General features: G+C 42.9%; 2 protein-coding genes and 1 long non-coding RNA gene across 3 annotated transcripts in view; all 3 read left to right on the forward strand.

The window, feature by feature from the left end:
* The window catches only part of LOC107748952 (FA complementation group A), a 53,115-nt gene extending 48,783 nt beyond the window's left edge, over positions 1-4,332 (forward strand). The window contains exons 17-22 of the mRNA XM_016563974.1: positions 367-449; positions 524-584; positions 879-928; positions 1,097-1,173; positions 2,146-2,241; positions 4,208-4,332. Coding sequence (XP_016419460.1) covers positions 367-449; positions 524-584; positions 879-928; positions 1,097-1,173; positions 2,146-2,241; positions 4,208-4,332 — 492 coding nt within the window. The remainder of the gene's footprint in view (positions 1-366; positions 450-523; positions 585-878; positions 929-1,096; positions 1,174-2,145; positions 2,242-4,207) is intronic.
* A 351-nt stretch (positions 4,333-4,683) lies between these two features.
* On the forward strand, positions 4,684-6,001 carry LOC107748946 (uncharacterized). The gene is made up of 3 exons (XR_001640977.1): positions 4,684-4,862; positions 5,558-5,628; positions 5,920-6,001. It is a non-coding gene; the product is annotated as an uncharacterized LOC107748946 (long non-coding RNA).
* Positions 6,002-6,277: 276 nt separating this feature from the next.
* The window catches only part of LOC107748944 (Fanconi anemia group A protein-like), a 6,173-nt gene continuing 800 nt past the window's right edge, over positions 6,278-11,650 (forward strand). Inside the window, exons 1-18 of the mRNA XM_016563965.1 lie at positions 6,278-6,372; positions 6,452-6,636; positions 6,722-6,815; positions 6,902-7,075; positions 7,151-7,224; positions 7,797-7,925; positions 7,997-8,066; positions 9,316-9,473; positions 9,554-9,662; positions 9,738-9,797; positions 9,896-10,000; positions 10,098-10,213; positions 10,313-10,457; positions 10,851-10,913; positions 10,992-11,094; positions 11,174-11,249; positions 11,329-11,467; positions 11,541-11,624. Of these exons, the coding sequence (XP_016419451.1) occupies positions 6,545-6,636; positions 6,722-6,815; positions 6,902-7,075; positions 7,151-7,224; positions 7,797-7,925; positions 7,997-8,066; positions 9,316-9,473; positions 9,554-9,662; positions 9,738-9,797; positions 9,896-10,000; positions 10,098-10,213; positions 10,313-10,457; positions 10,851-10,913; positions 10,992-11,094; positions 11,174-11,249; positions 11,329-11,467; positions 11,541-11,624 (1,791 nt within the window). The 5' untranslated portion in view covers positions 6,278-6,372; positions 6,452-6,544. The remainder of the gene's footprint in view (positions 6,373-6,451; positions 6,637-6,721; positions 6,816-6,901; positions 7,076-7,150; positions 7,225-7,796; positions 7,926-7,996; positions 8,067-9,315; positions 9,474-9,553; positions 9,663-9,737; positions 9,798-9,895; positions 10,001-10,097; positions 10,214-10,312; positions 10,458-10,850; positions 10,914-10,991; positions 11,095-11,173; positions 11,250-11,328; positions 11,468-11,540; positions 11,625-11,650) is intronic.

Here is an 11,650-nt window from a genome sequence, read left to right on the forward strand (position 1 = left end):
AGCGCCCCCTTGATAGTGACCAACAAACATAACAGAAAAACATGTTAATAGTCTTTTAGACTGTTACAACTTCTGTGCTGCAGCGAGATGGTCCTCTCCCTGTACTTTAGTGAGAATGTCAGTGTTTCTTCATCTCAGGATGTGAGTTAGGCTCTACTTCACCAGTAATCCTTGGTTTTCTGTTACTTTACTTGTGACTTTGTTGGTATGGGTCATCTACTCCTGTAACACCATATCTGGCCGACAGGAGAAATGAAACAACTCTGGTTATGGATGCAAACATGATTCTGTTGTTTTTTTTTGTGCAATTTAGTTTTTTCAGCTTTATCAACAACCTGAAACTGTTGTAATTTAATGTATTTTCAGTGTCCAGCACAGCAGGATGTTGAGAAGGCCGTAACACTTTTCATGACCACCAATAAGATCCCAGCAACAGTGATAGAGGCCAGGTACTCTCAGATACACACAAACACACACACATATATTGAAACTGTATTGTGAGCATAGTTTTCTTTGTCTTCAGTATTTTTAGGAGGCCGTATTTCCTGTCTCGTTTTCTCCCTGCTCTCCTCTCTCCACGTGTGGTGAGTATCATCGTCATCTTTCAGTCGACTCGGTCGAGATTTAGATGGAGGATGGGCATCTATCTATCCATCCATTAGGTCCTGTCCTGACACAAGGGCATTTGTACTTCACAGTACGATGTCAGCTGACAGAGAAGTTCAGATTATGGTTGTAACCCTGAATCTCTTGAGGGAGATCCCATGTAACCCATGCAGTAGGTTATGTAGGGAAGGGACTATATGATGCTATAGGGCTTCATGGATGAAATGTTGAACTGGTTTTGAATGGTTATCCGATTGTATTATTCATTGCAGCTTCCTGTGAAGTCAGATGCCAGAATGGTGTTCATTGAGGCCTTGAGAAAGTAGGCATCACTTTATTACACATTCTATTAATGCACTTTAACAGAACAGTGTACGTCATTTTAGCGGTTTTGGAAATGTTCATGTTTGAATTGTTTGGTGACTTTTATATGAATGTTTTTTGAATGTTTGTTTGTATTTGTGTTTTTTGTTTTGTTTGAAATGAATAGGGCAGATAAGATTCCCGCCGCCCTGTACACGTCATATACAGAATCCTGTCGGAGAGAGACGTACAGACAGAAAGAAGGTGCTTCATCACATCATTTCTGCCACTTTGATGATGTAAAGAATACATATTTCAAATCATTCTAGTTTTAAAGAGTAAATTGTAACTTTAAAGATACTTAATTGAAATATTTTTTTTTATTTATTATTCATTTGCTATATATGTGTACAAATTTGTATTTTTGTTAGAACATAGAATTGCCAGCCTCGATCCTGCTGATATTACTATCACAACAAGCAACTACAGAGTTTACAGAGAACAGCTGAGGGTTTTTCTAGAAAACTAATGTGCTTATCAAGGAAATAGGATGTGACAGCATAAATGTTAGTAAATATCTAACAGGACAGCAGAGTGACCTTTTAAAAATCAGTAATTAATTTAAAGATCATAATCTGAGAGTAGCTTTATTAGGTGTCATTATCAAGCAATGCATTTATTTTAATTGAAGTTAATAAGTACAAATTGAAATTGAAACATCACAACACTACCAGCTGAGGGATGATGAAGGCCATGATCAGATCTTCATTCCAGGACATGTAGTTCATGCTTTAACACACGTGACATTTTCATGATTTCAAATAGTCAAAAGGGTCCATAATTAAAGAACCGCTCAGAGTGACCTGAATTCACCACTCGTCACAATTTTATAGCTATGTGTGCATTTATTTTCTCACTGATGTCAGTGTTTCCGAATGCTTCTACATTATGCAGGACATCTTGTGAGACTTGTGTTCATTACAGTGTTTAAAGGAGCTCTGGGTTTATGCGTCCACAGCTCACTGTAGATTTTGTCTACTGTTTTTACAGTACACATTGACTGTACATAGACTGCATTTGTGGACATTGTAGATGTGCCTGTGATGCCTTGAAATATATTGGTAACCGTTGTACAATTTTTTTCTGTAGTGACCATTGTGGGTTTAATGAGTTTTCATTGAGTAAATGCTAATAAGAGCTGTTCTTTTGTTAATATGTGTGTGTTTGTGTGTTGAGGTGTGTGTGAGTCGAGTGAGGACGATCACCTGCTGGTTCTACAGGAACAGTTTCTTCATTTGAGGAGAATGATGACTGATGGGGCCACTGACGGTGGTAAACACACACACACACACACATTTTCTAGCTATCAAAATTAAGGTATACCTTAGTTATTCATGATATAAAATTTTGTGCTGTCAAAATTAACACAAACGCTTGCAGTTATTTATTTATTTTTTTCAGTTTTAACGCGTTAAAAAGATTTAATGCAATAACGCAGGTGCTGAGCTTGCAGCAGAAACTGCTGCTTCGGTCTCTTTTTTTTCCCCCGACAAGAATTGCATTTATTTAGACGCAGAACATCTTTACAACCACATCAAACGGGAGACTTTTCAGACGCGCTCTCCAACTTCACCTCAGTGCCAGGTGCGAGTCAAACGAGCGCGGAAATGATACAGGTGACGAGGAGCTTCAGTAGAACAGTGAACTGCGGTCAGATGAGATGCTGTCAGGCCATATGCCAGTCAAAGCCAATTTTCCTGTTCTGTCAGCCGTTATACTGTGCTCGTAGCAAATGCTCTTAAATTGCACGCACAAATGTGGCGCCGCGCGCAGTATATCATTTCACATTAAAGCGCAAAAGAAACTACGAGCATGCAATGTCGTAATTATGGCATCAGTTAAGTCATGAAGTTATCAAAAATGGATTAAAGCTGCATTAAAGGGTTAGTTCACCCAAAAATGAAAATTCCAAACCCGTAAGACCTTCGTTCATCTTCGGGACACAAATGAAGATATTTTTGATGAAACCCGAGAGCTTTCTGACCCTGCATAGACAGCAAGGGAACTACCACGGTCAAGGCCCAGAAAGGTAGTAAGGACATCATTAAAATAGTCCTTGTGACACCAGTGGTTCAACCGTAATTTTATGAAGCTGCGAGAATACTTTTTGTGCGCAAAGAAAACTAAAATAATGACTTTATTCAACAGAAGAGAAGAGAAGGATTGTTGAATAAAGTCATTATTTTTGTTTTCTTTGCGCACAAAAAGTAAGCTCTCGCTCAGAAAGCTCTCGGGTTTCATCAGAAATATCTTAATTTGTGTTCCGAAGATGAACGAAGGTCTTACGGGTTTGGAACGACACAAGGGTGAGTAATTAATGACAGAATTTTCATTTTTGGGTGAACTATCCCTTTAAAACTGTGCATGCATCTACGTATTTGTTATATATGAGTCCCATTTAAGGACATGTCTCTGAAATGCAGTGGTTTTCCAAACTGTCCTGGATCAGCCCAGCACTGTCTCCTCATCTAACACACCAGAATCAACTCCTCAGCTCATTACAGAGACTTTAAGAGCTGAAGAGTTGCGTGTCAGATCCGCGTCACGTTCAGCAGCAGCAGCAGCTCTTAAAGCAGCCAAAATAACCTCATAACCAGCTGCTGAGATGTCTGTTAATCAAAGAACAAAAGAAAAAAAAGAGCTTTATGGATTCATCTATATTTAATTTAGAATTTAGTGTTTGATAACTTTGATATTTCCTACTTGCTGAAGGGCACAGGTAGCTAAATATGACATGTATTATAATGGGTTTATGTGAAGATTGTTTTAAGTTCACTTAAATTAAAAGTTGTTATTTTTTTAAAGTCTAATAAATATTAAAATGTATAGCTCTCAGATATACTGTAATGTTGAATGGCTCAGGTGGTTAAATATTTGACAAAAAAAAAACAATTTCATAGAGACATCAGTAGTATTAATATCAGTGATATTATTATTATTTATTCAGTCATAAAAAAGATGCCATTAAACTAATATTATTAATATACTGTCTTTGTTTTTTCTACGTTTATTTGAAGATTGAATGTGAAATTATTGCAATACAAAAGTATATTCAAAAACTTCAATGTTAGCAGCGATTAATCGTGATTAATTTCAGAAAAATGTGAGATTAATTAGTTAATATTTTTTTAATTGATTGACAGCACTAATAAAATTACATTAAAAGAATATTCTTTCTATTGAAGAAATGTTTTGTTAGTTTTAGCTCTAAACCCTGCTGTCTGTTTTGTCACGCCAGATGTTTGTGCTCAGCTGTCCAGGATCTCTCTGACCTTGAGGAATGTGCGTGCTGATGAAGAGACAGGAAGTGATGTCATCACACTGAACCGGGATTCACCTGACTCGGCACACGCTGCTGTATGAACTCAGATTTCTACTGCTCCTTCAGAAAGCATTCACACTCCAGCCATTATCTCTGCATGCTTAAATGGACCTTTCTTTCTGCTCAAGTTCATTATCAGCTCCTTGGGATTTGCTCCATTCATTTTGCAGGTGGTTTGTTGTTGGATTTGGTGCTTGGTTTCAGCTTGCGAAGCACAGATTCTCAACTTCTTCCAGAGTCCCTCTCCTCACATTGCTTGACACGAGGTTATGAGATCTTCCCGGTTCAGTGGCGTAATAAGCCGTATTAACACTAAACTCAACACTTTACAGCTTGATGCTTGGAATTGATTGACAGCACTAATAAAATTACATTAAAAGAATATTCTTTCTATTGAAGAAATGTTTTGTTAGTTTTAGCTCTAAACCCTGCTGTCTGTTTTGTCACGCCAGATGTTTGTGCTCAGCTGTCCAGGATCTCTCTGACCTTGAGGAATGTGCGTGCTGATGAAGAGACAGGAAGTGATGTCATCACACTGAACCGGGATTCACCTGACTCGGCACACGCTGCTGTATGAACTCAGATTTCTACTGCTCCTTCAGAAAGCATTCACACTCCAGCCATTATCTCTGCATGCTTAAATGGACCTTTCTTTCTGCTCAAGTTCATTATCAGCTCCTTGGGATTTGCTCCATTCATTTTGCAGGTGGTTTGTTGTTGGATTTGGTGCTTGGTTTCAGCTTGCGAAGCACAGATTCTCAACTTCTTCCAGAGTCCCTCTCCTCACATTGCTTGACACGAGGTTATGAGATCTTCCCGGTTCAGTGGCGTAATAAGCCGTATTAACACTAAACTCAACACTTTACAGCTTGATGCTTGGCAAAGGTGATGAGAGAGAACTGGCCATAAATGCAGCGGTTTGCTGTGTAATGATGCAAAGCTGGCTCTTTATCTTGTAACAAAGCTCTAGTCCCCTTATCTTTGCTCTTTGACCTGAAAATGATCGTTTGGCACAAATTCAGTGCTACTTCTAGCCAGTAAACATTCTTACTGTCCAACAGGTCAGTGACCCAAACACAAAAACTATGATCGGTCAGGTTAACCCCCATTTCAAATCGGATGGAAGTACTTCATTTGTTAGCATTCAGAGGCTGGCTGTGAATGTTTTCTGAATGTGCTGCACATCTTTTTATTTTTATGTTAAAGATGATAGACACGTTATTTAAGCCTCACGATTTGTAGTCTGACTCTGTCTACATCTTTCAGGTCGCCAATCTGATCTTACAAAGCTTCTGTCTGTGTTTACTGGATGCGTCCAAAGTAAAGCCTCCTAACAGGTTTGACCGTCATCCTCACGCATGTCATCTACATCTTAGTTCTGGTTCAGAAGATTAGACTCTGATTAGACTAAGCCTTCATCAGCAAGGTTGACTACTAATGAAGCAATTATAATCATAATTTGTAAATTCATAATCAATATTCGAACATTCTTGCTTATATTGCTGTAGCCAGAATTAGAGCGGTAGTTCTCAACCAGTGGGTCAAGAGACCTAAAAGGACTAAAAATAAGACAAATCAAGCATTCAAATGAGCTGAAACATTAGCGTTATTTGTTTGCTTGTTCTCAGACAGGGCTCATGGCCGAGTGTGTTTGTGAAGGCTCTGCTGGCTCACAGAGGGCTCGTCTCAGCTTTGATACACAGACTGTGGCGCATGTCATCTACATCTTAGTTCTGGTTCAAAAGATTAGACTGATTAGACTAAGCCTTCATCAGCAAGGTTGACTACTAATGAAGCAATTATAATCATAATTTGTAAATTCATAATCAATATTCGAACATTCTTGCTTATATTGCTGTAGCCAGAATTAGAGCGGTAGTTCTCAACCAGTGGGTCAAGAGACCTAAAAGGACTAAAAATAAGACAAATCAAGCATTCAAATGAGCTGAAACATTAGCGTTATTTGTTTGCTTGTTCTCAGACAGGGCTCATGGCCGAGTGTGTTTGTGAAGGCTCTGCTGGCTCACAGAGGGCTCGTCTCAGCTTTGATACACAGACTGTGGGATCTGCTTCAGTACCAGGTATCTGCTCTCGTCACTGTCTGAGACAGCTGTGTGGCCGCTGGCATTGTGAACACTGAGCGCTGCTGGTGTTTTTCAGGGCAGTGCTTTGAGCGCGGCTCATGTGTTGGGTTTGGCGGCGCTGCAGGTGGAGCTGCATTACTGCAGACACGCGTGTCCTCCGGTGAGGCTGATGGGCTCTTCTGCAGGCGCTCTCTCTGTGTCCGAGTGTCTCTCTGATGCTCTGATCTGCTCCACACGCTCACACATGGCCCTCTGCCTCAGGTTTGGCTCCACACCTCAAAACATGTCAGCGTGATTTTGGATCTGTAACGTTACGTCTGTGTGAAGTAGTTGTGTTTCTGTTCAGGTTCTGTGTGGCCGTTCTCGCTTATGGGCTGTGCAGAGCCAACGCTCAGTCAGAAGAACTCCACAACTTTATCCCAGAGAGACTTTATAAAAAGGTACAAAACCAGTTTGAAGTTAATGTGGAGAGTGGCTCATCTGATCTTCAGGGTGCAGGTATTCATGTCGGTGTGTGTGTGTTCAGGCTCAGTATGTGATGGCCAGACTCGTCCCAGAGACTCGAGCGCACATGAGTGATGAGTACGAGTCTGATCTGCACACCGACGCTTCTGATCTCACTGGGAGAGTCGAAGAGTCTGCTGTCGCTCTGTGGAGAAACACACAGATCAGATCGCTGAAGAAACAGCCGCAGTATCAGGTACTTTCAGAGCCGCCCGCATGCCTTCAGCTGACAGATGTGTGGTGTTGAACTCTGTTCTCACTCTTTCATCAGCTCTCTTTCTCTGAGTGGCTCTCATCTGAGCTTCATGTTCAGCGGAGCCGAGACGCACTGACAGATCTGGAGAGGTAAACCATACAAATCCACACAACACGCCAAAAACTGGAACACTCCTGCTTCCGGATGTGCGATAGACCTTTAATCTGAGCGAACACCTCTGGAGGACAGTTCTCTAGTAACTGCTCTTCAGATGTGCTTCACGTAATCCTTCTCGTTGCATGCTATCATCATGCTGAAGTCTGTGCTTTTGCAAATGTTGTGCATGAATTAATGTTTGCACTGCATCGTGGTCTCGTTTTGAGGGTTTTAACTGATTTTCACATGAGCAGCAGTGAAAAGATATAAATGATTACTATTACATGGACATCTGTGTTTGTGTATTCTTTATGTGCAAATGTTTTATTGATTTTTGTTTACAAATTGTTCATTTTATTTCATTTTTATTGTTGTTTAAACTCAAAAACTTGGTTTAGGGAGATCACTTAGGTTTGAGACCGCTGCAGTGGTGAGGGCTTCATTGAGGATTTTCTGTTAGATAGATTAGAGTTTATGAACTTCTGATTAGCATGTTGAAAATAGTTCTAGCAGAAAGAGGAGACGGGCACAGTGTTTTCCAGACACGCTTGTGTGTGTGATCCAGGCAGGAGTACGAGCAGTGGGCATGTGAACAGTATTATCTGCACATGTCTGAGCATGATGGAGGCTGTGAAGGAGACGTCACTCGAATCTGCGCTCGCATCATCACGGCGGTTCTCGACCGACACACAGCGTAAGTTCCTCTCATCCGTCTCAGAACAAGCACAGTCATGCACTGTTTAACGTGTGCGTGTGTCTCTGTAGGTCACGGACAGGAGGAAGTTCCCATGAACACACAGATGGCTGTCTGCCTGACTTGCTGTCGCTCTTACAGGTGCTCATTCTCTAGATTCTCCTTGCAAACCAGACATGCGCACGTTGCTTGTTGTTCTTGTGTTTGCATTGTTTGTCACGCTAAACCTCGAGACTTTCTTATGCCCCTATCCTGACATATAGGGCCACGTGCGTTGAATTGCAAGTTCAGTTCGTTCAAGGAGCTTTATTTTTATTTTTTTTTGTACTAAAGCATAAAAATACCATAATATGTTTACAGATATATTTAGGAAACATGCTAAGTTCACATACTTGTTTCTCTGACAAACAACGCTACAGCCAGTTATTCTATTTTGAACTGTGCGTTCCGTGTCGGAATGTCTGTTTTTGTTTTGGTGTGTGACTCCGCCCACTGCCAGTTTACCCAATAGTATTACGACACCACAGGTTGCCAGTTGGTGGAAAACACAGAATATTGCAGGCACGGAAGCCAGCAAATCAACTGGTTCAGACTGCAGATTCTACCCGAGCTAAAAAGCCTCGGCATCCATCTAAAAATCGCTATGACCAGAAGAATATTAAAACATGCATAAATCAGCTTGCAGTGTAATGCTCATCACTTTCCGTTGTCAGTTGTGCTCGTTCCTGTTACATGTCCTCAATCTGGCAACCTGCGTGAGCCGCAAGTCTGAGGAGGGGGGGGGAGCAATGTTTTGAATTTGGACTGCAGTACCCATTTCAACCACTAGCTGTCAGTATTACATGCTGCACTCCTGTGTGAACGGAGCCGGAGCGGAGGCTGTGTGTGATGTGTGTCCGTCGTGACATTACTTATATTGTATTAGACTCACTTTAATCGTGCCTGTAATCCATTGTCGCAGGCGTTACTGAAAACTGATTTTTTTTTCGCTATGGTCTGCCATTTAAAAACTAACTTAGATTCTCAGGGGTATTCTCAGGAATCCCTGCATTACATGAACAAACATTAATAAACACGAAAACCGCAGTGAGTGCTGTAGTTTTTTTTTAAAAATTTTTTAGAAAGATTTAAAAAATCAATAACTTGTGCATAGTTTGCTGCCATTCTGTGAATATGTAATCATGTAATCCATAAAAAAGTAACTGTAATCCGATTATGAGCATTTTAAAATGTAATAAAATCTAAGTACATCTGAATATGTAATCCGGATGAAATGTAATCAGGGAGATTACGTTACTAGATTCTGCTGAATGAATGTGACGTCACATGACTTTCAGGCTTCGGACCGTGCTGCTGCAGTACATGTTTACTGACTCTGGTCTCTCTGCAGGCTGTATTGTATGAAGTGGCGGTTACTCGGCTAAACACATCAGAGGAGACGGGTCACTTCTTCTGGGACGTGATTGACAGCAGGTGCTCAGTGACCCCTGACCCCGACAGCATTGGACACGAGCTGAGCTATCAGCAAACACTGGATGACATCAGCCGGTAAGAGCAGGTCATCCGTGTGCAGCTCTGAGATCAGCTGACGAGCGGCCGCTGTGATGAGTGTTGTTCATGTCTGTCAGGGTTCTGGTGCTGGTTCCTCCGGTGATGCTGCTGACCGTCAGAACCGACAGAGCAGGAAGAAGGACTCTGGACTGCCAGCGAATGATGAAACACATCAGTCATGTTCAGGTCTCCATCCTCACCTCAGCGTAACACATGTGATCGGTCATGTGACGTGTGAGTAATGTGTGATTTGTTTCTCAGAGGAGGGCGTGTCTTCCTGCTGGTCTTCTGTCTTTCCAACTCACGGCTCACTTCTTCAAAGTATGTGACCGTGTCTAAGGTCAAAGGGCAGTGCTTGAAAGTTTTGCACACAGTGGTTGCAGTATAAATCTTCCTGACCTAACGAGTGTGTGTTTCAGGCGGTTGTGAGTGGCAGTGTGAGCTGTGATCGTCCGGTCGAGGCGGTGAACGCGTGTCTGTCTCTGTTCAACACAGAGTGTCCGCTGCTGCCGCTGTCTGCCGCGGTAAAACATCTGTTCTCTACACCGCTGCTGTCTGTCAAACCTGTGGACATGTGAGCGTGACTCTGTGTGTGTGTGTGTGTGTGTGTGTGTCACGCAGCGCTGGTGGACACGTCTGTCGGCTGCGCTGAGCTCACAGTGGAAGCGTTTGACGGGACGGGACACACTGCCTGAACAGCTGCAGATGCTGGAAGACAGCCACAGCTGGAGCAGACGGTGAAGCACAGCTGCTGCTCCTGTGTGTTACACATCACAGCGGTCAGTCTGAGACTATATGATGTGTGTGTGTGTGTGTGTGTGTGTGTGTGTGTGTAGGGTGGGTGCGGGATGTGCGTGGCCTGTGCCGTCGGCTCCGTCGTGGCTGCTGGCTGCATGTCTGCACGGTTCTCTGAGGAGATCAGACTGCGAGACGGAGAACGTCAGAAGGCTTGCACGACAGCTGCACGAGACAGACAGACAGGTGACTTCACTCACATCACGTCAATGCAACTTAAGTCAGTCGTGTAAATGATTTTCAATTCAGAACCTTGACATTTCATCACTGGACATTACTGTTGGCCGTTTAACATTTCTATCATAAAACAGTTGTCAAATAATAAATATTTAGCTACCCATATCTTACCTCTCTCATTTTCATCATTAAAAGCGTAAGCGTTGCACGGTAAAACCTGCTTTCTTTGATTTGATTTGATTGGCTATCACAATCATTTCGACCAGGCCTAAAAACCACACTGTTTGTCATCCTATCAGCAAGCGGAGCAGGATCAGTATCAAATGTTGTGCAGGACAGTTGGGCTGTTTCTGGTAATTGTGTGGGTCTGGTGTGATCTAACGCTGTTGATGTCTTCTGTAGGTTCTGCTCTTCTGGTTTGTCTCCAGTGTAACCGAGCTGATCTCCGCTCACCTGAATCAACAGGTATCACTCAGCACTGACACGAGCTCAAACACACGCAGGAGCGGGAACGTGACTGATGATGACGCTGTGTGTTTTCAGGCCGCGGGGTGTTTGGAGCGCGTCAGAGACGTGAGCGTGTGTCTCCTCACTCATCTGGTGGATGATTCTGATTGGCTGCTGCTGTTTGATCAGTCTGGATCAGGTGTGAACGCGTGACGCTGTTTGTGTTCGTATGTTATTGCAGGCGTTACGTCACAGGTGTGATGTTTCTTCTCTTCTAGATCACAGACTGTCTCACTTCCTGTCTCGTGTGACGTCTCAGCAGACACTCAGACTGATGCCGTTTGCCTTTTACAGGTGCGAGGAAACGCTTAATTTCGGTCCAGACATTCATGTGTTCTTGTGCTGATGGGGGTTTGCTGTGCTCCTTTCCCAGCATTCTCAGGGGTGTGGCGTCAGAGGTCCTGACAGGAGCGATCCGATCTCCTGGCTTCCTCTACAGCGCTGCCGTGTCATACAGGGAGCTCAGCAGACTCTTCCTGAACGCTCAGCCCTCGGGCGGCCTGCAGCAGCAGGTCAGATCAGCGTCTCAGCGGATCTGCTCACGTTTAGTCGTCCGCATGTCTCACGTCTGTCATCTGTGCTCAGGTTCTGCTGGAAGCCCGGCGCGTTCTGATGAGCAGCATCTCGCTGAGCTCACCGGACTGTCTGACGCTCAGCCAGAGGCGACAGGTACACACACACACACACACACACAC

The sequence above is a fragment of the Sinocyclocheilus rhinocerous genome, unplaced genomic scaffold, assembly GCF_001515625.1.
Source record: "Sinocyclocheilus rhinocerous isolate Xijiao unplaced genomic scaffold, SAMN03320098_v1.1 scaffold1401, whole genome shotgun sequence".
Classification (NCBI taxonomy): Eukaryota; Metazoa; Chordata; class Actinopteri; order Cypriniformes; family Cyprinidae; genus Sinocyclocheilus; species Sinocyclocheilus rhinocerous.